This window comes from Gopherus flavomarginatus, chromosome 12 (genome assembly GCF_025201925.1).
Source record: "Gopherus flavomarginatus isolate rGopFla2 chromosome 12, rGopFla2.mat.asm, whole genome shotgun sequence".
Taxonomy (NCBI): domain Eukaryota; kingdom Metazoa; phylum Chordata; order Testudines; family Testudinidae; genus Gopherus; species Gopherus flavomarginatus.
This window is the reverse complement of record NC_066628.1, coordinates 962,573-990,042: the sequence shown is the minus strand read 5'-3', so window position 1 is coordinate 990,042 and position 27,470 is coordinate 962,573. Positions and strand designations below refer to the sequence as shown.

The 27,470-nt window shown below is 56.3% G+C and overlaps 1 protein-coding gene and 1 pseudogene across 2 annotated transcripts in view; both read right to left on the bottom strand.

Annotated features, from left to right (window-relative positions):
• LOC127032749 (class I histocompatibility antigen, F10 alpha chain-like) overlaps positions 1-27,470 on the bottom strand; it is a 111,093-nt gene that overhangs the window by 73,446 nt on the left and 10,177 nt on the right. The window contains exon 7 of one of the 2 annotated variants that reach the window (XR_007768897.1): positions 26,105-27,367. Coding sequence is in view for 1 of the 2 variants with exons in the window: in XM_050920277.1 (XP_050776234.1) it covers positions 27,294-27,367 (74 nt within the window). In the remaining variant the exon portion in view is untranslated. Of the gene's footprint in view, positions 1-25,941; positions 27,368-27,470 lie in introns of those variants that run through there. The other variant, XM_050920277.1, reaches the window with a different exon arrangement.
• On the bottom strand, positions 14,857-20,711 carry LOC127033081 (class I histocompatibility antigen, F10 alpha chain-like; annotated as a pseudogene).

Below are 27,470 nucleotides of genomic sequence, written 5' to 3'. Positions count from 1 at the left end.
TTCCCCCCCCCCCCCCGCGCCCCAGCAGTCCCCTGCCCCCTCCCCTGTGCGTCATCACGCAGAAAGTCCCCCCCCCAAAACTTTCTCATTCTCCACAGCCCTTCTGCCGGCCGTAAAGGTCATCTCTGTGAAGCCGGAATGCAAGATTTGACAGAAGCAGGATTGCAACACAGACAACACTGATTCAGTGCTTTAAAACACAGCGGGTCTAACACACCTGTCACTAACTGGCTGATCCCAGGCAAGCAGGCACCGCTGCAGAGAGCTGCTGGGCTTCCAGGATAGCACAGTTCCTGCTGCTCTTTCATTACTTGGATTTGGAGTTTAAGTCCTGCAACTTGGGACTCAGCTTGCAGCAGGTCCGTTCCCTCCTGTGAGATTCTCCGGCTCTCTCCTGCGCTGGGCCAAGGCTTGCTGCCCCTGCCTCCGAAGTTCTGCCATTTCTCTCTGGTGCTGACGAGCGCCGTTTTGATTCTGGATCACTCATAGTGACTAACTTTAACATTTAATACCCTCAGTTTTAAATTTCAGATCTGGAATAGTGTGGGGTTCTGATCCAAAACCCAAATGATCTAGTTCTGTGGATCCTGCCAACTAAGCCAGTGTGACCCATGGTGCCCGGGCTAGTCCTCACTGGAAATACCAAGGGCAGTCACAAACTGCTTCTGATCCCCTCCCCCTCCACCAGGCCGGTGCAACCACCAGGCGAACTAGGCACCATTTGCCCTTACACACACTGTGGGGGCTGGCTGGCTACCTGTGCCACCGCTGAGAGCCCCGGGGAGCCCGGCTCAGCCCGGCTCTGCTCTTTGGGAGGAGAAGCTGGGTGTCTACTCCACCTGCAAAGTACCTAGCCAGGTCGCAGGGAGCCGCACGGGCCACGGAGCGCCTGGGGGTGGGCAAGTCCAGTCCCTGGCCTGGGGAATGGTCTATGTGGAAGCAACCTAGGCACCCCTCCCCCAGCCAGCACCACCACCCCCTCCAACACCCACCGACCAGCTACCTTCTCCCCTGTGCACCCCCTGCCCCAGCAACCCACCATGTCCTACCACTTTTGCCTCTGGGCAACCTCCACCCAGCAAACTCCCCCCCCCCCAAGACAGCCACAGTCACCTTCACCCCTGCATCAACCTTGGGACACCCCCCCCCACCATCTCCCTCCTGCCCATTCCTCCCTGTGCAAACTCCTCAGTGCCACCTTCACCCCCCTGCAACAACCCCAGGCACAGACACTTCCCCCAGCCTGCCAGCCCCTTGCAACAACCCCCTCCTGCCCACTTCTCCCTTGTGCCACTCCCTCCCTGCCACTGCACCCCTTGCAACAAGCCCCTTTTGCATCTGTGCAATCTCTTCCCTGCCATTACACCCCCGCCCCCTCCACCTCTTGGCCACCTCCACCCCCTGCAACAATCCCATGCATCCCCCTCTCTGCCACCTTCACTCCCTGGAAGAGCCCCCATACGACCCCCCTCTTTGAAAACCCCCTGTGCCCTCTGCACTTTGTGAACATCTGGGCCACTGGGGGGAACTTGGCCGTAGGAAGGTGGGGCTGGACATCAGAGAGGGGGTGCAAGGTGGAAGTTACGCCTAGGACGCAAAATATCCTTGCACCGGCCCTGCCCTCCACACTGGTTATCAAGAAGCAAAATAAGAAATCATACAGCCCCCTTTATTGCATTCCAGTTCTCTGGCTTCCAATCAGCACCTAGGTCCAGTACAGTGAGAAGTTATATATGCTCACATATATAAAATGTTCTTCTGACCCCAAAGGGTCAGCCATGTCACCAGGCAGTATGGGATTGGATCTTACCCAAAATCCCACACTAGAACAGAAAAGAATTCTTACATGAAAAAGTAGATACATACAGAGACTTAAGAGTCTATATATGGGATGCGTTAACAGATGTGTTGTGAGCAAGACACGAGAAGTCATTCTTCCACTTTACTCTGCGCTGGTTAGGCCTCAACTGGAGTATTGTGTCCAGTTCTGGGCACCGCATTTCAAGAAAGATGTGGAGAAATTGGAGAGGGTCCAGAGAAGAGCAACAAGAATGATGAAAGGTCTTGAGAACATGACCTATGAAGGAAGGCTGAAGGAATTGGGTTTGTTTAGTTTGGAAAAGAGAAGACTGAGAGGGGACATGATAGCAGTTTTCAGGTATCTAAAAGGGTGTCATCAGGAGGAGGGAGAAAACTTGTTCACCTTAGCCTCCAATGATAGAACAAGCAATGGGCTTAAACTGCAGCAAGGGAGATTTAGGTTGGACATTAGGAAAAAGTTCCTAACTGTCAGGGTAGTTGGACACTGGAATAGATTGCCTAGGGAGGTTGTGGAATCTCCATCTCTGGAGATATTTAAGAGTAGGTTAGATAAATGTCTATTAGGGATGGTCTAGACAATATTTGGTCCTGCCATGAGGGCAGGGGACTGGACTCAATGACCTCTCGAGGTCCCTTCCAGTCCTAGAGTCTATGAATCTTTGAATCTATATCAGGTTCTTAGCAGTGTTGGTGAGTTTGCTGGCTTGGAAGTCCCTCTGGAACATGTCCACAGCTTCGACGGGTCGTTCAGTACTTTGTTCAGAGCTTCAGTTTGCAGCAAAGTCCTTCCAGAGTCAAGAAGCAGAATTGAAGACAAAATGGAGAAGATGCAGCAACCTTTTATAGTCTCTTGTTATGTGGCTTGTGCTTCCTTTATCTCAAACACAAGCTGCCCAGCACATGGCGTGGAAGCCTCAGAGTTCTGCCCATAGGCCTGTCCCTGCCTTGCTGAGTCACAAGGCATATCTGCCTTCTCTCAATGGGTCAGTTGTAGCTGATGGTCCTTAACGGGCCATCAACCAGGCTAGGCAGAGCTGATGCCACATTCTCTGGGGGTGTCACCCAGAAGCAGAGCCCAAGTTTAAAATACAGACATACATACATATCTGTAACTTATAATACAAAAGGTGATACAAACACATAAATGAGTTTATCGTATCTGGCACAACTCATTGCAGTTTTATAATGTCAGTATTTGTAATATACTCAAGCGTACCCCAGATCCCATATAGCGTCGTACCTACCTTCATAGGTACGCAGTGTGACGAAGGGGGGTTTTCTTAGCCTTTTGCACGAATACTGTGTGTGTCTCAGTTTCCCTGTGTGCTGCATGTGTAATAAGAGGGTGGGAGAGGGTTTGTGGCCAGGCGTGACCTCGCCTAGCAGCCGGGACCCCAGACACCAACCTGGAGACTGGGGACCCAGCCACTGGTGACCCCAGCCCAGCTTGAGAGCCAGCCGGTTCTGGCCAGTAGGAGGACAATGGGCTGAGGAGAGAGTGGCCTGGTGACCTGGCAAGCCAGTGGGTTCCAGCCAGTGGGTGAACAAAAGATGGAAGAGAGAGGGCCCAGGTGATTTTTTTTTGTCTGGGAGCAAAGACAAAGGACGAAGGAGGGGCAGTTGGGGGAGGGGATATAGGGGGCTCGGCTGGAAGGAGGGGGCGACTGGGCTGGGGACAAGGAGCAGCCTGAGCCCATGGGGACGGGGACAGACCCAGCTGGTCGGTGCTGAGACTGGCCAGGCCTGAGGGCCCTGAGAACTGCCTGGGCTGGGTCCAGATGGTCAATAAACCTCATGTTTGATGCTGGCTGAGAGTCACTGCAGGCTGGAGATCAGGGCCCATCTCTGGGGGTGGAGAAGGGCCACCACACTGAAGGGGTTTCCTCCTGGGGGCCGTATGGAGCTGAGAACACAGGGCCAGTGAGTCCATGAGAGGCCAGGTAACACCTCTGCCCAGGAAGCTGAACAAAGGCTGGGGGAGGAGATGTTGGAGAGGGAGAGAAGTTGCAGGAGGTGGCTGGGGAATGGAGGGAAGGACAGACAGGGATCTGACCCTCCCCCCCCCAAGGGGATTGTGGTGCTCCTGGGACCCCAAAATGGACCTAACTGGGGAGGATCCTGCTGTCTGTGCCTGCAAGACCTGTCTTGGACTGTGTTCCTGTCGTCTAAATAAACCCTCTGCTTTCCTGGCTGGCTGAGAGTCCTGGTGAATCGCAGACAGCCGGGGGTGTAGGGCCTTGACTCCCTCATACTCCGTGACAACTGGTGGCAGAGGCGGGATCTACTGCACCTCATGGACGATGCTTCCTGCAGTAAGTGACTGGGAAGCAGTAAAACAAAGGGGGATTGACGGGCACCAGGTGGGCTGAAGATTCAGAGAGAGACGGTTTCAAGGGGCGATTAACCCCTGAGAGGTGGTGACCAGAGAGAAGGAATTTGCAGTAACAGGGTCCCCCTGGGGGCATTTCAGGAGCAGTCTCAGGGGCGGAGGAGTCTGCAGCTCGACCCTAGCAGAGAGGGGGTGACCTGAAGAAGGGCTGGTGCATGAGGGGTCTCCCTGGAACCAGTGGAAAGCTGAGAGCACAGGCCGGCGAGTGGCCAGCAGGAAGATGTATGCTAAATGCCTTAAGGGCGACCTGGTGGAGCTGTACAGGCAGAGGGGGCTGCGCATTAGGAGGTCCACCAAAGAACAGCTAATTGCCCAACTGGAGGAGAAGAATCGCTTGGATGAACCGAGCCCTGTCCCTGAGGAAAGCCACCCGGCAGATGCAGCTTGGACCCCGGGGCCTGACATGGCTGGGAGGGGCCAGGCTGCTGCTGAGAACACCCCGAGACCCTGCATACCTATACTTGGGGTGAGGTTGGGGGAAGCCCAGTGAATACCGAGGGCACCCTGACCCCGGCAGCCAGCAGGGGATCGTCCTGGTGGAGATCCCCGTCCCTGGAACGGATGTGGCTGGAATATGACAGGGAGCTGAGACAGGAAGAGCTCAAGTTAAGGAGGCAAGAACTGAAGGAACGGAAGAACCAGTGTAAGCATGAGGAGAACCAGCGTAAATACGAGACGAACCAGCACCAGCATGAGCTGGAACTGGCCTGGCTGAGGAGCAGCGGGGTCCCGGCTGCGGTGAGCGAGGGGGGACCCAAGCCTACAAAGAGCTTTGATAAGTGCTTCCTGGCCTGGCGTAAGGAGGGGGAGGACATAGACACCTTCCTGACGGCCTTTGAGAATGCCTGTGAGCTGCACAGGGTTGACCCTGCAGAGAGGATTGCAGTTCTCACCCCCTTACTGGACTCCACAGCCGTGGAGGTGTAAAGCCGACTGAAAGGGGTGGAGGCGGGGGACTACGAACTGTTCAAACAGGCCCTGCTCCGCGAGTTTGGGCGGACTCCTGAGGTATACCGGAAGAGGTTCTGGAGTCAGCGTAAAACCCGTGAGGTCACATACCTACAACTGGTCAACCAGGCGAAGGGGTATGCCTGCAAGTGGACAGCTGGCGCCCAAACTAAAGAGGACCTGCTTGACCTATTCATACTGGAGCACCTGTACGAGCAGTGCCCGTCCAACCTGAGGCTGTGGTTGATGGACCAGAAGCCGGAGAACCCGCAGCACGCAGGCCAACTGGCCGACGAGTTTGTGGAGTCGAGCAGGGGATGACAGGGAGGAATCCCAAAGGAGCAGGGCCGCCACAATGTGGAAAGAGAGCGACCTGGGGACCTCCCAAAGGGGAAGCATGGAGAACCCTGCTCGAGGGGACCCATGGGACATGGGCTGCTATCACTGTGGCCAACGAGGCCACATACGGGCCCAGAGCCCCAAGCTCAGGGACAGACTGAGCAGACCCAACCCACAGAGGGTTGACTGGGTAAAGACCCAGCTGGATGAGGAGCAGCGTTCCCAGGAAAGGGGGGCTGGCCGCGTACCGCCTGCTAAGGAGAGAGGAAGGCCCCAGGGGTCAGCTCCTCTGGGGGGCTGGATGCTCCGGACTCCAGGTTTTTGGTTTACAGGGTGGGCGTGGGGCTGTCCCTCTGGAGTGAGTGCCTTGTTTCCCTGGAGGTAGATGGGAGGAAGGTCACTGGGTACTGGGACACGGGTGCAGAGGTGACGCTGGCCCAGCCCAAGGTGGTGACCTCAGATCCGTTGGTGCCCGACACTTACCTGACCCTGACAGGGGTGGACAGGAACCCATTCAAGGTACTGGTGGTGAGGGTACACCTGAAGTGGGGGGACAAGGAGGGCCCCAAGAAAGGGGGGTACACCCGCATTTGCCCATGGAGGTGTTAATGCAGGGGGGACCTGGAGGATTGGCCAAGCAATGCCCGGGGTGCCCTGGTCGTGATCCATAGCCAGAGCTGGCGAGGGGCACTGCACCCTGACAACGAGGAGGGTACCTTGCCCGAGGTGCAGGACCCTGACCTGGTGGGGAGGGAACGTCCAGGGACACGGCTCAGAGAGGCTGTGGCCTCAGACTCAGCCAGTGAGAGAGAGCAGGTCCCCATCCCTGCCCCAGCTGCTGAGTTCCAGGCCAAGTTGCAGAAAGATCCCTCCTTGCAGAAGGTAAGGGACCTGACTAACCTCAGTGCAGTACAGACCATGGGGGCACATTGTCGGAAAAGGTTCCTGTGGGAGAAAGGGTTCCTGTGCCGAGAATGGGCTCCTCCAGGGAAAATGGAGTCGGGGGATCAGGAGGCAGCTGATGGTATCCCGGAAATATCGCCGCCAGCTGCTGTGCCGAGCCCATGACATCCCCCTCTCAAGGCACCAGGGAATCCGGCGCACCAGGCAGAGGCTGCTACAGAACTTTTACTGGCCTGGGGTCTTTACCCATGTCCAGCAGTACTGCCGATCCTGTGACCCCTGCCAGAGGGTGAGGAAGGCCTGGGACAAGGGGAAAATGGCTGTAGGACCCTTGCCCAGCACAGAGGAGCCTTTCCAGAGGGGGGCCCAGGTCAAAAGGGGGTCTTTGAACCAAGAGAGACTGAATCACAGCCCTCCAGGCTGGAACGCTGGGAGAAGACCCCAGCCCAGCTTGAACCCCAGGGGTATTGGGGTGGGGAAAGGACATGGGCCGCATCAGCCTTCCCACCTGCGAACTACGAGTGCCACCGAGCCCCCCCGACCTAAAGGAGGGTGTGAAACTGGAAGGGCCTGGGGTAATTCTCACCCAGGAATGGGAGGGATGTTGGGGCATCCCTGGGAACGTTGGGGGGTTCGAACTTCCCCAGGTCACTGGCTGAAGTGACCCCGCTCAGTTTGGTCTCGAAGGGGGGAGAGATGTGAGGAACTGGAACTGTTCTTACTGGGGGCTGTGAATGCTGAGTGGGGGGTGTTGGCCTGGGAGGACGATCTGCACTGGGGGATGGGAGACTGGCCTGGAGGGAGAGTCACTGAGCAGGTAACGTGAGACCCCAGGAAGGGGTGAGAGGCCAGGTGACACCTCTGCCCGGGAAGCTGAACAAAGGCTGGGGGAGGAGATGTTGGAGAGGGAGAGAAGTTGCAGGAGGTGGCTGGGGAATGGAGGGAAGGACAGACAGGGCTCTGACCCTCCCCCCCCAAGGGGGCTGTGGTGCTCCTGGGACCCCAAAATGGACCTAATTGGGGAGGATCCTGTTGTCTGTGCCTGCAAGACCTGTCTGGGACTGTGTTCCTGTCGTCTAAATAAACCTTCTGCTTTACTGGCTGGCTGAGAGTCGCGGGGTGTAGGGCCCTGACTCCCCCACACTCCGTGACACACGAAGAACCTGGGAGTAGCTGGCGGGGGGCAGTCTGTGTAGCAACAGGGGATCCACTAGGCCTGGTTTACCAGGCAGCAGAGAAGCTCATGGAGAGAGGCATGCTGACACCTCAGAGGTGCGGTCCCGGGCGGTGGCAGGGCTAAAGGCCTAAGCCCAGAGAGCAAATGCAACCCTCTCAGAGGGCTGTTGCACTGAAGGGGGTTACTCCCATGGACGGTATGAAGCCGAGAGAGCACCGGCCTGTGTATCTGTGACCACTTGGTTTCCCTCCCCCAGTGGATTGGAATTGGAGCAGAGAGCGAAGAAGCTGGAACCCACAGAGGCATCCCAGGAGTGAGGCCAGGTAAACCCAGAGGTGGAGGAGAAACCGATGGAGGGACTTCAGAGACCGGAGATGTGATTGCTGCAGGCAGACAGAGCGTAAGTGGGTGCGATGCCCAAAGATAAAGGGAATCTTGGCCCCGGAGAACCCTCGAAGGGCTAGCTTGGCAAATGGAAGACAGCCTGTAACACAGGCTCAGAGAGAGCTGCATGTCTGTCCCTTTGGGAACCGGAGGAAGCATTCACCCCACCAGCGCCTGGGGCAGAGTGGCCAAGGGAGGAGTGACAGATGGGCTTCCACTCCAAACCCAGTGGGAGCAAAAGGTGGTGGTCTGTGGGGAGGCATTCACAGGGTGTCGGTGTGGGGCAACCCCACCGTAACTTGGGGGAAGGTTCCCTGTGCAGACACAGGAAGGATCGGGCTGCAGGGCTGGTAGCTGGGGTTCTTCAGCACATCAGCTTTGATGTATTCTTGCGAGGTGACTGTGTCTCTCTAAGATCCAGATCCTGAGCCAGTAACAGCCCAAGAGCTGAACCCAGAGATCGGAAGGTGGAGAGGGCAGGAGCATGTGAATGGCCGTCCGGCAGGGAGGATACTTTCCCCCCTGGCTAGTAGCACAAGGGAATTGCTGAGAAGCTCCAGTTATCTGCCTGTCCCTAGCCAGCCCTGGAGCTGAGTGGGAGGGGCATGCTCCCCACCCTGCACATGCTAGCTCTGATGCTGTCACTAAAGCAGTGGGCTCGGTGCCTGCCCTCACTGGGACAGCAAAGGCAGAGCTGAGGCTGGTGGGAGCTGAGACCCCGACCGAGCGTGGGCAGAACTGGCAGGGTGGGATGGCTGCTAACCAGGTTGCTTTGTCCAGAGGTGCGAGCGGCCCAGGGAGGGGGAAGCAGCTGGAAGGGTGCAGCTGGAGACAGAGCCATTTGGTCAGAGGGTGGCCATGGCCAGAATGGGTTCCCTTAACCAAGACAGCCCAAAGCTCAGTCCTCCAGACAGGGGGGCCAGGAGACAACTCAATCTGCAGGGGGCACAGGGCAGAGCCCGCAGGGCAATCACCACATCATCACCATCAAAGGGTCCAGGGGCAGTGGGACATGGGTGCGGAGGTGACATTGGCATGGCCGAGGTGGTGGACTCAGACTAGGTAGTGCCCAGTGCAAACCTAACCCTGAATGGGATGATCAGACCACCCTGGTTAAGGTACCTGTTGTGAGGATACATCTCAAATGGAGGCCCCAAAGGGGGATCTCAGGAGGTTGGGGTGCATGATCAGCTACTTGTGGAGGTGCTGGTGGGGGATGGTTTGGAGAACTGGCCAGCTGGTGCCCTGGATCGTGCCCATGGCTGGAGCTAGGGAGGGTCACTCAGCCCAGCACTGGGGATCTGCCCAACAGGGAGTGTGGAACCTCTAACCAAGGCTTTGTCCTGAGGTGGAGAAACTGAGGGCTGGGGCCCCAAAGCCAGCAGCTGAATTCCAGACTGAGCAGCAGAAGGATCCCTACTTGGAGAAGCTGAGAGCCCTTGCCAGCCATGGTGCTGCGATACCCTGGGGGAGGACTACAGGGAAAGATCCCTATGAGAGAAGGATCCAACACCAGGAAAGGGCTCCCTGAGGGAAAAATGAATCTTGGGGGATCAGGGAGTGGCTAGTGGTCCTCAGATGTACCACTACCAGTGGTTGTATCTGGCCTGTGACCTCTCTCCAGACATCAGGGTCCCAGCACACCTGGCAAAGGCTGGTGCAGAACTTTTACTGCCCCAGGAATTCACAGGGGTCCCCCCCTTCTGAGGTGTTGTCTGGGAGGAGAGTGAGGGGACCCCTGGACTGGATGAGGGATAAGTGGGAGGGGAAGATCAAGGGGAAATCGGTGGTGGAGTATGAACTAGCGGTCTGGGGAGAGCTCATAGAGCTCATGGGCTTGGCCAGGGAGAACCTAGCCAGGGCCCAAGAGAAGCATAAGGGCTGATACGGCCGCCTGCCAGCTCCTAAGGCACCGGGGACCAGGAGAGGGGTCTCAGCTCAGTGCTGAGGGCTTCTGGGACAGGCCCTGTCAGGTCATCAAGCAGCTGAATGAGGAGAACAATGTGCTGGAGCTGCCCAGTTGGGCTCACAGCCACCAAGGGGACCAGGTGAACATTATGGAGCCGAACTGTGACAGGGAGAGGCTGGTCCTGGCTGTGTGTGTCCAATGGGAAAAGGGGGAAGATCCCCTGGTGGGTCTCTTCCCTGAGACTGGAGCCAGCCTCTTGCTGGAATCAGCAACCCTCTCTGACCAGCTAACCCCAGTCCAGCAGGCAGAGATCAGAGCGGTGCTGCGTTGTCACCAACGGCTGTTCTCCAGCCAGCCTGAGCTCACTAACCTGGTTGTGCACCAGGTGGGGACAGGAGCCCACCCTCCTGTCAGGTGTCCCCCGTTCAGGGTCACTGGGAACCCAGCCCAGGACCTGGAGAGAGAGGTGGAGATATGCTGGCTTTAGGGGTGATCCAGCCATCCGCCAGCCCCTGGGCCTCGCCAGTGGAGCTGGTCCCCAAAAAGACAGGTTGATCCAGTTCTGTGGGGACTATTGAAAGCTTAAAGCCATCACTGTGTCCGTTGCCTACCCCATGCCTAGGACCGATGAGATCCTAGACAAGTTGGGGGGGCTGTTACCTCCCTTCTGTGGGTCTCGCCAAGGGCTACTGGCTGGTGCCTTTGGACCCAGATGCCAGCTTGGAATCTGCCTTCATCATCCCTATAGATCTCTTTGGGTTCCTGGCTCTCCTTTCGGTCTCAAGGAGGTGCCGGTCACATGTCAGCGCCAGGTGGATCAGTTGCTCAGGGGTCTGGAGGACTTTGCTCTGGCGTATATTGACGATATCTTTGTCTTTAGCCCGACCTGGGAAGAACATGTGTCCCAGGGGAAGAGGGTGCTTGGTCACCTCCAGGATGCAGGACTGACCAGAAAAGCTGAAAAGTGCAAGGTGGGGATGGAGGAGGTGTCATACCTGGGCCACAAGGTGGGGGGTGGCCACCTGAAGCCGGAGCCGGCCAAGGCGGAGGTGATCCAGGACTGGCCCGCTCCCCAGACTAAGAAGCAGCTCCAGGCTTTCATTGGGATGGCGGGGTACTACCAGAGGTTTGTGCCCCACTTTAGCTCCCTGGCAGCTCCCCTCACGGCAAGCCAGACAAGGTGGTCTGAACTGGGCAGTGGTTTCAGGGGCCTCTGGGCCAGGCTCCCGTCTGTGCCAGTGACTGGCGCCAGCCGGGTCAGAGCCAGGGGCCTCCGGGCCGGGCTCCCATTCACGCCAGTGACCAGCGCCGGCCGGGGCAGAGCCAGGGGCCTCCGGGCCGGGCTCCCGTCCACACCAGTGACAGGCGCCGGCCGGGGCAGAGCCAGGGGCCTCTGGGCCAGGCTCCCGTCCATGTCAGTGACCAGCGCCGGCCGGGGCAGAGCCAGGGGCCTCCGGGCCGGGCTCCCATCCACACCAGTGACTGGCGCCGGCCGGGGCAGAGCCAGGGGCCTCTGGGCCAGGCTCCCGTCCATGTCAGTGACCAGTGCCGGATTGGCCTCAGCCCAACCGCATTGCACTTATCGCACAAACCCCTTCAGTTCTTACTATCCAATCGGGTCAAGGATGGGCAGGTCTCCAATGCCTGTGTGGTCCATTGGGCTTTGTTGTTACAAGGGAAGGATATTGCAGTGAAACCTGTTAGGACTCCATCTCTGCTTCCAACTACTCTATTGTATCAACGGGAGCCCCATGTTTGTCCAGACACGGATGAACTGAGTCCAAGGAGGGTGGTAGAAAGGAAATTTTTCCTACCTTTGATCCCGGAGAAAGATTCCTTCAAAGGATACCACTTCTGTGTGGATGGGTCGAGTTATGATTGGGGAAACCATGCACAGGGTTTGGAACCTCTGTCATTGCTCCCAAAGGGGAAAACCTTGGGAGAAAGGATACCTGTGCACCCCACGTTAGCCGCGGTGTCTTGTGTATTGGAGCACTGTGTCCAAGCCTCCATCAAACCTCGGACTGTTTTCAGACTCAGCTTGGGTGTGCAGTTCTCTCACAGAGTTCCTACCCCGTTGGGAAACCAATGGGTTTACGTCCTCTGATGGGTCGCTGATCACATATGCATCACTAGTGAGGTACATCCATGACTTGGTGTTAAAAATCAGTCCCAGGATGGCCAGTTACAGTGAAAAAGGTCAAGGCCCACTTGAAATCAGACCCAGTGCTGTTGAGAATGGAAAGGCTGATAGATTAGCCTGAGAGGAAGCCCGATCAGGGGAGTTCTGGAGGGAGAAGGTCCTAGAACATTTCATCATAACCCTTGGTCCTAAGTGCCCCGTTGCTGCTCCCAGAGTGGTAGGAACTGACATTTCTGACGTAAAGGAGAAGCAAACATGAGACAAGGACAGAGTGGAAATAACCCATTCTAAAGCAGGAGAATGGCCACCTGTGTTAAACTGTTTATAGGGGAGATATAGGCAGTCTCTACAGGTGGTAGATGGAATCCTCATGTATACGGGAGGGTCCTTCTCCTGTGTGGAGTCTCAACTCCCAGGAGAAGGGAAATGATAAACATGGTCCATGACACTCCAACAGGGGGACATCAAGGGGTGGACAAAACGATCCAACGTCTCTTAACTGTGGGATGGTGGCTGCTCCTTAGATTGGATGTACAGCAGTCCTGTCACAATTGATTGGCTTGTGCCCAACCCAACCCAACTCCATCCAAAAGAAATGCACCATTGTAATCTCAGGTGTATGAAGGACCATGGATGGCTTTGCATATTGATTTCATAGGCCCTTTACTGAGGACCCAAAGAGGCAATCAGTACCTCTGGTGATCATCGATCCTTTCTTGAAATGAGTGGAGGTCTTTCCCCTGGAAGCCAATATTGCCAAGCCAAGGTCCTAGTAGAACAAGTCTTCTCTCATTGGGGGATCCCTGTGAAAGTGGAATCAGATCAGGGATCACATTTTACAGGACAGTTCTTCAAAGACTGTCTTAAATTGATGGGAGTCCTGCAGAGACTACACATCCCATATAGACCACAGTCATCTGGGATGGTGGAACGAACTAATCAGACCATCAAGGTGATGTTGAGGAAACTGGTTGATGCTGAAGGATGCAATTGGGATTCCCTCATGCCTCTGATTCTCATGGCATTAAGGGCAACTCCTGCTGCATCCACTGATAAAACACTCTTTGAGGTTATGACGGGCAGAAATATGAGATTGCTGGAACACTTGATCTGGCACACAAGTGGCACTCAATTGGAGGGAATCAAAATGGACGCCTACCTGCAAAATCTGCAAGAACATTTAAATCAGGTCCATCTGCAGGTAACCGCTAAATTGGGGAAATTCCGGCGTATTGGAGTACACATTTAGTTTATCCTTCGATGACGATGATTTTTAAAGGATTCCATGCAGCTTGCAGGCATTTCACTCTTCTGACTGTTCCTTTCCATTTCCGTTTACCTAGCTTCCTCATGTTTGTGTCGTTCCCCTTTTTCAAGTTAAATTGAGCGGGGGTTGGAGAAACACCACAACTCCCCCCCCCACTTTAACCCACTAAGCCCCACACACCCCGGACTGGGGTTAGAACCCTGGAATCCTGATGTCCCCAAAGGGGACCAAACTGTACAATCAGCAGTTCTCAAACAGGGCCAGAGGTATCCTTGTCCTGCTGAGAACTGGTCCCAGGTGCACACAGCTTTATCCCCACCCTGCTGTCTATGGGCACAATTTATCCCTGGTGTAAATTCAGGTAGCTGGTGTGGAGCAGCAGGGAATACCAGGCCAGACGGGTGTATGGGTCTGACACAGGAAGGCCAGGGACACCGGGTTAGACAGGCCAATGGGTCTGATCCAGTGTGGCAGGGACAGGCCCCAGGTCACACGGGGCAGCTGCAGCAGGGCTGGAAATGCATCCAGGGCTCCGGGGTCACAATTGCCTCAATGACAATTCAACTTTCCTCTTGGGCTCTGCAGGAGCCATGGGATGAAATTAACAAAGGGAGCCCCAGGTTGGGGGTCTGTGAGCTGGGATTCCCCTACCCAAGGGAAGGGCCAGGAGCCCCCAGAACCAGGGCTGACCCCCCAACACCCACCAGTCATTTAACGCCCCCTCTCCCAGAATCCCCCTCAGGCGTGGGCACATGGTGGTTGTGAGGCAGATACACACAGACACGTGCACAGCATTCCCGCACCGCAGCTCTTTTACTGACCAGACAAAGCCCAGGGAGGACAGAGCAGATAGAAACCACAGTCAATTGTGACCCCTGTGGGGCAGGGCCCCTATCCTTGGTCTGTGATTTGGCAGCACCAGCACAACGCCAGCCTGGACCAGCACCAATATTTAAATCACTGAAGAAATGCAGAGTTGGAGCAGAAATCAGAGGACAGCCCCAGTCGGTCATTCCCTCAGCCGTGCCAGAAAGGGACAGACACAGGCTCAGAGCCGGCTCTGACATTGGGAGACTCAGCGGCTCAGCCCTGAGCAGCTTGGGGTGGGTGGGTGAGGGAGTTTGACCCACATAATCAGGGCGAAAGCCCCGAGCTGAACTCAGAGTACAGAGATGGGTCCTCCTGCTGGTCACAAGCTGGGGGTTGGTTTGCCAGGCTGGCCCATCTGCCCCACGGAGGGGAGTGGGATCCCATAGAGTACCCCACTTGCCCCAGCCTCTGCCTGCTCGTCTGACTCTGTGCTGGCTCCTGTGACTGGAAAAGGGGAACTGCCCCGTGACCGGCACTGGCAGAGACGGGAGACAGGATTGTGTCAGACCCTTTGGAGGGAAGCTGAGGTGAAGCCCTGCTGGAGAAGGGCCCAGTTACCGGTGACTTTGAATGAAAAAGCTGCAGGAGAGACGCAAACCCTGCAATACAACAACCTAAGACCCAAGACCCAAAAGAGGAAACTGCTCTGACAACCGCGCCAGAATCTCCCCCAGAGCAGAAGGGAGAGATCACTGAGACAGCAGGGTCAAGAGCTGGGCAGCGTCACCCCAACACCGTGGTCCCACGCTCCGGGTGTCTGCTCCATGAAGAGCTGGAGGCAGAATTTTCTCTGATCTATGCTGTGGAGAGAGAAGGAAATCATTCTGAGGCGGCTTTAGCTGTGGGGGATCCCAGCTAGGGAAGGAGGATGGGAATTCAGCTCTGGGCTCTCCCCTCAGTGTCACCTATGGACCCCAAACTGCGCCCTGCACAGAAACCCCCCAGTTCTGACAGCAGGACAATGGACAGGCACCCAGGAGAGAGGGTAACACCCCTACGCAGCTCCGGGTACCGGCCTGCAGTCCTGTTCCCAGAGTCACGCTAAGGGGGGCCAGTGCATGCTGGGGTGCTGGCTGAGCTGAGCTCTGCTCTCAGGGTGACCTGTGGATGCTGTTCCGGCCCTTTGGGGTTCTCTGGGTTTGGGCGAAGGCAGCGTGTGTCAGAGAATCCCGGGGAGCCGGGGAAGAGCGACGGCTGGGGACGGCCTCGCAGATTCCCACACGCTGAGGAATTGTGAGACCCAGAGTAACCAGCAATCGGGGGCTATCTCCAGTCACTGCTGGGCTCCCTTCTCCCCTGACGGGGACATCCCCATGCACTCATAATGTGCTGGGGCATCTGGGCCCCATACCCAGGATTTATTCACTGGCTGCCAGAGCGTAGGGGCCTGAAACACAAGCAGAGAATGAGGGTCAGTGCAAGGGAGCAGGGTAATCCCTCCCCCACGGAGACCCCGACCCCCTGTCCCCTCCTACACAGGGCTCCCCGTGACCCCAACTACACCTCGCCCAGGTCAGCCCCATCCCAGGGTCGCCCACAGCAACGACAGAGCCCACTCTGCCCCCAGCAGGGCCAAGCTATGGTGATCAGCCCAGCCCCATGGCCCTGCCCCACCTCTCCTTGGGAGGCAGTGCTAGGAGCCATTCCCCCTTGGGCTGGCTGAGCTGCCCCACTCCCCAGACCTCCCCACATCCTGGCTCCATGGGACTGGCTCTCAACTGCTGATTTTCTCCTGCACAGGATGACGCCGGCCCCTACGGCTCCAGCCAGAACCAGCATGGCCAGGACAATGGCGGCCAGGACTCCGGAGGACAGGGGGCCCTTCTTCCCAGGGGCTGTAGGGTGGAGAAGGGCCCAGGTCACCGAGGGGAGCAGCCGCTGGGGCATCCTCCTGGGGCAGGCACAGGTCTTTGTCTTGAACGTCTCCCTGAGGGCGTCTGCAGAGACCTGGCCCCAGGGGAGGGGAAAGGCTGAGTGGGAGGGGGACGGGGATGGGGCCAGAGGGCGGGTGCTCTGCTGAGCACTGCCAGCCACACACACCACACAGCAACCAGGCCCTTCCCTTGTAACGATGTCAGCCTGTGGAACTCACTGCCACTGGATGCCACCACGGCCTGAAACTTAATGACAGTCTCTGAGGGATCGGCCATTTCTGTGGGTCACACGAATACCCAGAGCTAGACGAGTTCACGCTGACAGTGGGCCGGGACATTGACCTTCCTGCGGCCCAGCCTAACCCCATCTCTGTAATTCCCATGGGGCTGTGCCCTGTCATTCACTCCCCCCTCACCCCAGACGAGCGTGGGCTCCCCCAGGCTGCTGTGCTCCACCCGGCAGGCATAGCGGTGCCTGTCCTGCTGCGGGGAGATCTCCAGGGACGACTGCGTGTAGTAGGTGCTGTCGGCATTGGGCAGAATCCCGCTGGAGTCCTTCTCTGCCAGGATGTCTTCTCCGTCCCGCACCCAGGAGACATGGATGGGACGCGGGTAAACGCCCCTGGCGTGGCAGGAGAGGATGATGGAGCTGTCGGGGGTGTCTCTGCAGGAAACTGAGACCTCGGGAGGCACTGGAAGGAAGACACCATGCATGTGAGCCACATGCCAGGGGCTGGGACCATATAACAGACAGAAGACAAAGGCTCCACATTGTGTGGGTTACTCACGTGTGTGTGAGACCTGATCTGCACCTGTTTACACTGATTTGTAAATGGAGCTAATTAATATAGTGTAAATCCTCTGCTCACATCGGTGCAGCTGAACTGGGTAGTTGCCAGAACATGCCTGGACCCGGCTCTCCTTCGCGGCATGCTGTCCCGCGCTATAACACGGCTACGCCCAGGCAGGCTGTCACTGGGCCACCCAAACGCATGTGCGATTTAGGGGCTAAGGGTCAGATTTCGAAACACGCCTCGGTGCCTCACCCTGGTGATTTCATGGAGAGACAGGCACCTCCGTTCAGAAATCCCAGCTGGCCCCTGTCTGCATTGTCAGCCCCTTAAATCCCTTTGTCACGTGGCCCCGAGTCCCTGTCTATGTCTCTGCCCTCGGCTGCTGGGGTACCAGTGCTGGCAAAAAAACACAAAACAAATTTTTCTTTGTATAGAGACATCATGCATCCCCCTCCCCCCACCCACCTCCTTCACACTCACAAAGGGCTGGGCCTTTTCCGAACCAAACATGCCAAAAGAAACAACTCACAGCCCAGATAGGGAAGTGTGAAAAGTCAGGACAGGGGATTGGGGGTAATAGGAGCCTATATAAGAAAATGCCCCAAATATCGGGACTGTCCCTATAAAATCAGGACATCTGGTCACCCTACGCCCAGAGCTGGCATGTTTCAGCCTGAAAAGGGAAGTCTGAGGCAGCTGGAAGCTAACGGGAAAGGCCCTGCAGAACGGAGATGCCCAGGCAGCCAGAATCATCTGACAACCCGTCTGCACTAATAACAACCCACAGCTCTCATCTAGCACTTGTCATTGATCATTCTAAAGTGCTTTACAAAGGAAGTCATTGTCATTATCCCCATTTCACAGATGGGAAAACTGAGGCACAGAATGTGGGAGTGACTGGCCCGAGGTCACCTTGCAGGCCAGTGACAGAGCTGGGACTAGAACTGAGGTGTCCTGAGTCCCAGCCCAGTGCACTATCCATAGACCAGTGTTTCTCAGTGACCAGTTGTCACGGAGTCCCTGGGCGATGTTCTGGAACTGCTCCTCACAAAGCCAGGCAGGACTTTGGGGAGCCTCCTTTCCCTCGGAGCAGACTGTCTCCAGGGCAAGAAGCTCCCACAGCTTCACCTCCTGAGTCTCTCCTTGGAGCATTCAGCATCCTCTGCCCCTCCATGCGCTTCTCACAGCGAGCCCACCCCAGCGGGGTCCTGGGGAAGCCACAGGGTCCTGCCCCCCCACTTTGCAGTCAGACGTGACTCTCAGCCAGCCAGTAACACAGAGGTTTATTCGATGACAGGAACAGGGTCTAACACAGAGCTTGCAGGTACCGCGAACCAGACCTCTCAGCAGGGTCCATTCTGGGGCCCAGCGAGACAGACAACCCCATCTGCCCTCACTTCCCATCCCCAGCCAGCTCCAAACTGACCCCCTCCAGCCCCTCCTTTCTGGCCTTTGTCTCTTTCCCGGGCCAGGAGGTCACCTGATCTCTTTGTTCACCTTTAGCTATTTCCTTGCAGGGAAGGAAGGGCCCCAGCCATTTGCTGCCAGGATACACAGTGTCGGCCATTTATACACACTGGAGACTTAAGAAATGCATAGGGGAAACTGAGGCACCCACACAGTATTCAGAGAAAACATTAAGAACAGTCCCACTTAGTCACATCTCTCCCCCCCTCGAGACTGAACTGAGCGAGGTCACTTCAGCCAGTGACCTGGGGAAGTTCGAACCCAGCAACGTTCCCATGGATGCCCCAGCATCTCTCCCATTCCTGGGTGTGAGTTACACCAGGACAGTCCAGTTTCACTCCCTCCCGTGGGTCTGTTGTGCTTGATGGCACTCGCAGGCCGCATGGGGGAAGGTTTAAGGGGCCTGTGCCCTTTTCCCACCCCAATACCACTGGGGTTCAAACTGGGACAGGGTCTTTTCCCAGCGCTCCAGTTTGGAGGGCTGCAATTTGGGCTCTCTTGGTTACGAGCCCTCAGCTTGACCTTGGCCACCCTCTGAACAGGTGTCTCTGTCCCCAGCAGCTCGGCATCAGCCCCTTGCATTTGACGCCGCCACGTCGGAGGAGTCAGTATACACAGTAAAGCGCCACCCAAATAGATACATCTGCAGCTTTCTAAGGGCCTGCACCAAGGCCGGGCATTTCTTCTCTGAGGCCACAGAGTTCTGCTCCCAGGGCAGCAGTTCCATGCTCAGGTACCCGATGGGGTGTCTGTCCCCCCGAGCATCAGCTGGCATCAGCACCGTGCCCAGCCCTACGTCTGAGGCATCAGTGAACACTGCAAGAGGCTTGGCAAAGTCTGGGTTTGCCAGATTTACTGGGCCCTGGATTAGAGCCTCCTTCAGTGCACAGAGACTCTCTGGCACTACTCGGTCCAGAGCACCTCATTTGGCTTCACTCTCTTACATAGCTCCGGGATGGGGCAGCTAGGGGGCTAATGTGGGGTAGAAATGCATAGGGGAAACTGAGGCACACACACAGTATTCAGCGGAAACATTAAGAACAGTCCTACTTTGTCACATCAGTCCGTGGCCCACGCCTGGTCCGTGGCAGCCTCGTTGCCTGAGATTTCCCCAACATAGAATATTAATATGCAAAATGTAAAGGGCCAGTCCCTGGTATCAGAGAGGTTAAGAAGCACTGCACTACGCCACACCGCCCCTTCTGGACATGCCCACGTCCCATCAGAGTCACTGTGCCCCGTCACCCCAACCCATGACAGATCCCTGCTGCTCACTCACCCTGCTGCTCCAGCACTGCTCTCCCCAGCTGCACCAGCGCCGCAGGGTCTCCAGGCACTCGGACTGCAAGAGCCACTGGACGTACCGAGTCCAGGTCTTGGCCAACGTCTCCCAGCGCCGCTTCACGGGGACAGCCAGCTGCACGGCCGCGACCCACGTCCCCATCTGGGCATCAAACCTCAGGAAGTCCCCCCATTGTAGGCGTACTGGAACCTCGGGTCCACGGGGACCTGGCCGCTCAGCGCACAGCCCACACGAACCTGCTCAGTGTGAACCCCTGTGGAGGAGGGAGCGAGCTCAGACCATGCATTAAAATCAGGGAAAGGTGGGGTCAGAGGGGCCTCGGCCAGACGGTGACACCAGGGCACTGAGATCCAGGAAAAGTGTCTGTAGGTGGCTGGTGTCGGAGGGTTTTAACCTTTCCCAGTTCTACTCTACTCTTTTGGAGAAGGGGTGACCAGACCTGCACACAGTATTCAAGGTGTGGGCGCACCATGGATTTATATTGAGGGTTTATGATATTTTCTCTCTTATTTTCTGTCCCTTTCCTAATGGTTCCTGACGTTTTGTTAGCCTGGGGACAGGCTGTTTCTGCAAAATTGTTATTTTTTGTGAAAAAATTTTGGTTTTTGCCAGAAAACATTGAATTTCTGTTGAGGAAATTCAAAGGGAAGATCCCGGGCTGCCCGGCTCCCTGCCTGGGATTCTCCTGAGATGGAATTTCTGAAAAATTTCCTTCCCATGGAAACTTCCCATTTCCGACTTTTCTTCCGATTGGGAATGAAACCACTTCTGGGAATAACATATTTTCTGTGGGAAGAAAACTCCATTTTCCAGCCAGCTCTGATTTGGGCAACGCGTGGCACAGCGAGGCCCCGATCCCCAGTTGGAGTGACTCTAAGCAGGCAGCTCTCGCGTGTCCATTAATAACAGCAACTCTCAGACACTCACCGCCCGTCTGGTTGTGCAGCTGCATCCAACTCCTCGTAAGGACTTCAGAGTCCTCCTCGTGCAGCCAAAACTCCTGGGTCTTTTCCTGGAGATACTCAGCGCCCACGGCCTGTTCTGCCCACGGCTGCATGGGTCTGACCTCTCGCATGTCACTGCTGTAATACAGGATCTGAATTTCATCCAGCTGGGCAATCATGGTGAAGTGATAGGTCCCATCTTCGTTGAGGACGGGCTGTGACTAGCACGGCCAGGCTATGGTACCCTAAAGCAACAGGAGCGAGGTTGAGTTAACCACTGACTTCTTCCTTTGCTCAGGGGACACCAGGGTCACCCACTGGGGCCCAACAGAGACCTCTCAGCCCCAGCCACATCCCTCTGCCCTCAGCCCCATCCTGGGCGAGGGACAAGCTGGGATCGGTCAGTAACTCAGACTGCATAGAGCTGAGAGGGAATCAGGTAGGACGATCTCTCAGCCTGCATCTCTGAAAGCTGGCGGCTTGTTTGGGGGGTGTGTGTCAGACATTGATGGGGGGGTTAACAGCCCGATAAAGAACTGCCCCCCATGGCAAAATGCCCTGAGGATGGGAGGGGTGGATATGCCAACTGCCTACAGCAGAACCTTGGGTGTTTGTGACCCGTGTGGCTGTCTGCGGTGTGTGTGGGGGGCATGTGAGTGTGATGTCTGTACAGCTGGGGCAGTGGGGGTGTGGGTGTGCAAGGCTCTTCGGTGTCAGTTTTAACTGATTTTTACAAAAAATTCCCAGAAATGAGTTTACACTGATTTTTTACAGAAGTGAGTTTACACTGATTTTTCACAGAAGTGAGTTTTTACTGATTTTCACCTCAATTTTGGCTCACTCAGCTACAAGGAAATGCTGATTATGGTAAGAAAATCCAACCCGTGACAGCAGGTCAATTTGTTGGTGTAACCCCAACTTTTGTTTCCACCTTAGCTGAGCTCGGTGCCCCTCCATTCCCCCGTCCCTCCGCTGGGCTATCGCACAGCACTGCCAGAGCCGGGGTACCAGGGGTAACGGGAGCTCACGCATTTCCCATCGGGGAACATGGTGTTTCACTGTTAGGTGACGCACTGCTGTTTTTCCCACTACACCACTGCCCGCGAGGGTCACTGGGTTGGTCCCCCTCTGCTCCAACTTACCCCTATGCATTGGGGGGGGATCTTGGGCTGGGGGTTGGAGATTTCAGGCAGGCCCCCAGAGAAGGATGGGGGTTGTGGGGGGCTCAGGCCCATGGAGGAGAACGGGGGTTGGAGGGTTAAGGAGCAGAGCCCTTGGCAGCAGGCCCTGCAGAAAGTTCTCACTGGCAGGTCATCCCCCCACTCCACCGTGTTTCCAGCTGATTTTCCCTTGTCTGCCTCCACCCAATCCCCCCAAGTGCCGCTAATGCAGCTAGTGCCTGACTCCCTTCACTCCAGCTCTGCTCACCATCTGCTGCTGCTGCCCCCAGCACCCCCCAGCACAGCCCTGGGGCGACACCCAGGGCCATGGCTCCTGTGCTGGGTCAGGGGTTTCCCCCACTCTAGAGAGGAACAAACCCCCCAACTCCAGACCCTGGGAATCTGCAGCCCCCACCCCCTGTCACTTTCACTTTCCCAAGTGTTGCCAATCACAAGCCCAGCCGGTCAATCAGAATGTGGGGAGGGATCTTGCTGGCAGTATCCCAGCAAAACCAGGTCTGGAAGGTTTCTCCCCAGAGCTGCAGGCAAAGAGCCGTTCACCTGGCAGCACCCCAGGGAGGCTCTGCTAGCGGGTGCCAGGGGGAAACAGACTCCAGCACCTCAGGGGTCAGTCCCCACCTCCACAACCTCCTGCACGTGGGAGACCAGCCGTCAGTTCTCACTATGTCCTAGCTCCCGAGGCCAGACGGGCCCATCTAATCTGAACTGTGCCTGGCCCAGGCCAGAGTCCTGCCTGGCAATCACTGCTGGTTGAACTGGGACAGATCTCTTAGCAAACCTACAGTCTCGCACTGTCTGGGGTCTGTTCTGAAAGCCCCAGCTCCCAGAGTCCTGGGGTTCTGTGAGAAGGAGACTCTCCTCTTTGATTTTAACAAGCAGGTTCCTAGCCCTGGGGTTTGTGAAGAAAAGTTTGAAAACTTAAAATGAGAGAGACTGAAAGGCCCAGAAACCAGGCAAAAAATACGAAAGAAAGAAAGAAAGAAAGAAAGAGAAAGCCACAAATGTATTTTTCTTAAAATCTCTCTCAATTTTTAAGCTGAACGTGATCAGGGCTGCAGACGCTGCAGACCGTGGCGTGAGTGATGTCCTCGGCACCCCTAGGCCAGTCGTTCTCAAGCTTAAATGCTCACTCCCCCCTTCTTTGTGTCTGTAGCAGTTTCACACGCACTAGTACATGCACTGATATACGCAGTGACGGTGCCTCACATGAATCCGTTTCCGCTTCTTTGTGCTTCACGTGAGATGGTTTTGCTGTTGTTGCACAAATGAGCCAATGAGCCAATGTAATAAGAGCAAAAGCAAACCTGCGGTTGTGGGCCATGCTTACAACAACCAGCTGTGCACGCCGCCTTGGAGCAACTGGGTTAACGTACCGATAGTAGCGCCTGCGTAAGGCCATGCAAGCTTAACAGAAACCCATCAAAATGCACCACGGCATCTCGAGTCTAACGTGCAGCGCCACCTGAGGACCGGATCTGTCTGGCGGAATCAGCGGTGCTAGTTATTCAGTGCTGGGGGTACAATGTGCGCAGTGTGTTGGTTTTCCCTAAAAATTCTCAGCTTCCCCCCCAACCCCCGAATACATTCCACATACCTCAGTTGATGAATCTCTGCCCTACGTCACTGGGGCACAAACTGGGGGGCACAAAGAAACTGGATCCTGTGCGTCCTCCAGGACCTGCTGCCATAATAGTGGAAGTTGGACAAAAATAAAGCAGATGCTGTGGGGTGGGAAAAAAAAATTAAAATTCTCCTGTGCAGCAACCAACACGAATGCCCCGACCAGCAGCTGCTGCTCCCCAGCCGCTCAGCCCTGAAGGCAGCGTCGCTGCCAGCAGCAGCGCCAATAGACTGATTAATGTCAATTACCAGTAATGGTGGGGGGCAGGCGCAACACATTCCGTGCATGGAAAGCGGGTGCACGACTGGAGCAGTTTGTGCACCACTGTCTGAGGCAGCTGATAGCAGAGCCAGGGATGAAGTCACATCTCCCTGAGGACATTCCCTATGTCCCACGGCAACAGGGCCCTGTGATCACCAGTCTGCCCTGTACAACACCAGGCCAGAGAACTGTCCCTACGTAAACCCTGGAGCAGATCTTACAGACAAGCAGCCAGTCCTGGTTCACAAACTGCCAGGGATGGAGAATCCCCCACGGCCCTGGGGCAGATGTTCCAATGGTTAATTCCCGTCACTGTAAAACTCTGCTGCTTATGTCCAGCGCCTGCGCACAGGCTGTGCCTGCTCCCAACAGCCCCGTGAATCTCGGCAGAGAAGTGCAGCTGTTATTGCTGGCGGGAGAAATCTCCAGCCCCTCCAAACCCCCAGCCCCAGGCTGGACTGGGCAGGGCCTCCCGGGGGCGGGGGGCAAGTGGGGCAATTTGCCCGAGGACAGGAATATAGTGTTCTATAGTATTTCAACTTCTTTTTTATGGAAGGGGCCCCTGAAATTGGTTTGCCCCAGGCCCCCTGAATCCTCTGGACGGCCCTGGGTCTGGGCCCGACACAGCAGGGGGGCTCGTACCCAGCCAAACACTTCTCAAAAGGGCCCCTGGCTTTGGGTGACACCGCGACCTTCCCGGGGCGCGTGAACCAGAGCCAGCCCTAAGATCCCTGGGGCTCTGCACGGCCCCCCTTCTGCCTCACTGCCTCCTCCAGATACCAGGGGACACGGTGCAGCTGGGCCCTGAGTGCCTGGCTTCAGCCCCTCTCCAGTCCCTCCCGTACTCACCCCCAGCAGCCGCTGCCCCCAGGAGGCACCAACAGACCCCCAGGGCGACAGCCAGGCCCATGGTTCCTGCCCTGGGGAGGGGTCTCACCTCTGGCCACAGGGAAGGAGCGGGAGAACCAGCTGGCAGAACTTCGCCCATTGTGGACTTTGCTCACTGCACGCCCAGGCAGTGCCAGGACTGAGGCCTGACCGGAGCAGGTAGCAGCCGTGTGCCAGGTGCGGCTCCCTGCAGGGTGTAACGTGTGCTGTGTGCACAGTTAATCCTGACACCTGACCGACCAGCATCCCCATGTGCCCTATGCACAGGGCTCAGTCACAAACCAGCAGCCACCTGCCTCCTTGCTCCAGGACGACGCTGGGAGCAGACAGCGTCGATGAGCGCTGACCCGGCGCTCTGCACAAGGCCATAGACCCCCCGGTGCAGGGAGAGTCCCCGCACCAGACATGCTGTGGGACAAAGTCCTGATTTCCTCATGCTGAAGCCCCAGCCAGACATCCTCACTCCCACCTGGTCACGGGGAATCCTCCAATCAGGGCCAGTGGCTGTCGCAGTTGGAAGAGTGGAGGTCACCGATTGGCTGGAGACCTGATCACCATCTGTGAGTGGGTGCTGTAACCCCAGACAGAGGAGGCCCCTTATGCCCAGGCTGGGGGTGGCTTTGTTAGCAACACTGGACAGACCCCTATGGGCCCATCCAGCCCAGGATCCAGATCAGACCAATGGGCGCATCTAGCCTGGTACCTTGGCACCTGTCCTTGCAGAAAAACACCATGCTTTCCTGTCTAGAGAACTCTGCAGCCATAAACATGGTGCCCAGAGTTCTGAAACAATTCCACTTCATTAAGGTAAATTATAGGATTCTAAAAAATGATACAGTATAATAGATTATCCCGTGGAACTCCCTGCCACATGATATAAAAGGCAAGAGCTAAGAAGGATACCAAACAAGTCCGAACATTTCTATCTAATGCTGCAGCATCTGAGCACCTCACAATCCTTTTATCTTCATGCCCCCTTGGCAACAGTCCAGGCTATTATCCTGATGGGGAAACTGAGGTCCAGAGAGACTAGGGTCACCCAGGAAGTGTGTGGCAGCACCAGGTCTCCCAGACTAGCACCCTAACCCGTGGAAGACCTGAGGGATACTCAGAACAACTAGATGTACACTGGGATTCAAAGAGATATAAATCCCCTACCTCAGGGCATAGGCCAGTGACTGAGGGGCTGGAGGTGTGAGGGGCACAGACTGATTCAGGGTGGACTGGTCGGCCTTTGGCTTGACCGGCTGGTATCCACCACCTCGGACCCCCAACGCTCTGATTCCACGTTGCTGAGGGAAATAAATGATTATCACACGGGTCAACTTTCCCTCAACAGCCGACAGCTGCCAGGTCACTGGGGGATGCTGGGGCAGTTCTAGGGATCAGCCCTCGGTGGGGCTCAGAGTCTCCTCCGGAGCCCTGACGTCTGGGGAACAAACAGCCGAGCCGCCCATGTTCCATGGTCTGTGTTTTATTAGCTCAATAGCCGAGCAAAAGCATCAAACAAAATATGTACAAATGGAAGAACATGAAATCGTCCAGTGTCTTACTGTGCTCAGGCAGGTTCACTAAACCACCCCACGTACATTAACAGCCCCCGCTAAGGGATACGTAGCACTCCGGGAGGCGGCGGATCTGGGTCGCTAGCAGCCCCACAGGCACCGCACATCCCCAAGGCCAAACCGGACGTTTCGGTTCCAGCCCAAGAGCTGACAGAGGGAGGGTCCGATCGCTCCCTGGTGACGTGAACAGCAGCAGCAGAGCTGTCGGTGCCATTAAGGTGCCTGCCCGGATTATGGCTGATTCGGTAACAGCCGATCTCTTCCCCACGTCACACAGAGTCACAAACTTTAATAACCTATGAACTTCTTTCACTAAAATGTCTAGTCCTGTGAACCCCCTCCTAAAAATCAATATTTACATGGATTTTCCCCCTTACTCAGCATCAATTATAAAAGCATTGATCTTGGACATAAAAAATTTGTTTTTATGACATGCTTATTACACACTATTTATTATTATTTATTATTTCAGTATTTTTATTACATTATGAAAATGGCAACACTCTTCCAAGATCTCACTTCTGTAGCTTGTATCACTTTTGATTAAGCCTGTTATAAGACAAGGCTCCTATCAGAGGTGACAATAGAAAAAAGGGGTGTGGGGGCAAAGCCCCCACGCACTCCTGGCCCTGGGGGGGCACTGCCAGAGGCTGTTTGGCTGTTTGGCCTGGGGGCTGGTGTGAAGGTCGATGGCTTTGCAGGCCAGCTAGCCGTGACTCGCTCCTAGGTGTCAGATCTTCGAGCCCCACACTGCTGGACATTACCCCTCGGTGGCCAGCGGGGGGTGAATGAGGCACAGGTCGGCACGGCCAGAGGCCAGCAGCCAGTGCAGGCCAGGCCAGCCTGAGAAGTGATGGTCAAACCTCAGGCACCTGTGGCCAATCAGAACGGGGTAGCCCATAATTGCCCGCTGTGGGGCTCCCTCGCCCCCTTCTTTGCCTGCTCATCGGGCTCTGTGCTGGTTCCTGCTGCTGGACAAGGGGACCTGCCCGTCCCTGATGCAGGCAGTGCGGCCCCCGCAGAGACGAGACACTGGAGCGAGTCAGCCCTTTGGGGAGAAGTTGAGGAAAAGTCCTGGCTGCAGAAGCAGAGACGCAAACACTGCAATAGCAGAGCCTGAGGCCCAACACCCCCAGGAGGAAACTGCTCTAACGATCAAGTGGGAATCTCCTTTGGGGCAGAGGGGAGTCAGAGGACAGAGATCGCCAAACCAGTGGGGACAGCAGCAGGGCAGGGTCACTGCCCCTAGCACTGGGGTCCCACGCTCCGGAGGTCTGTTCCTGATGAAGAGCTGGAGGCAGAATCTTCCTCGCTCTTTGCTGTGGAGAGAGGAAAATCGTTCAGAGGTGGTGTAAGCTATGGGGATCCCAGCTAGGGAAGGGGGATGAGAATTCAGCTCTGGGGTTTCCCCACACTGCACCC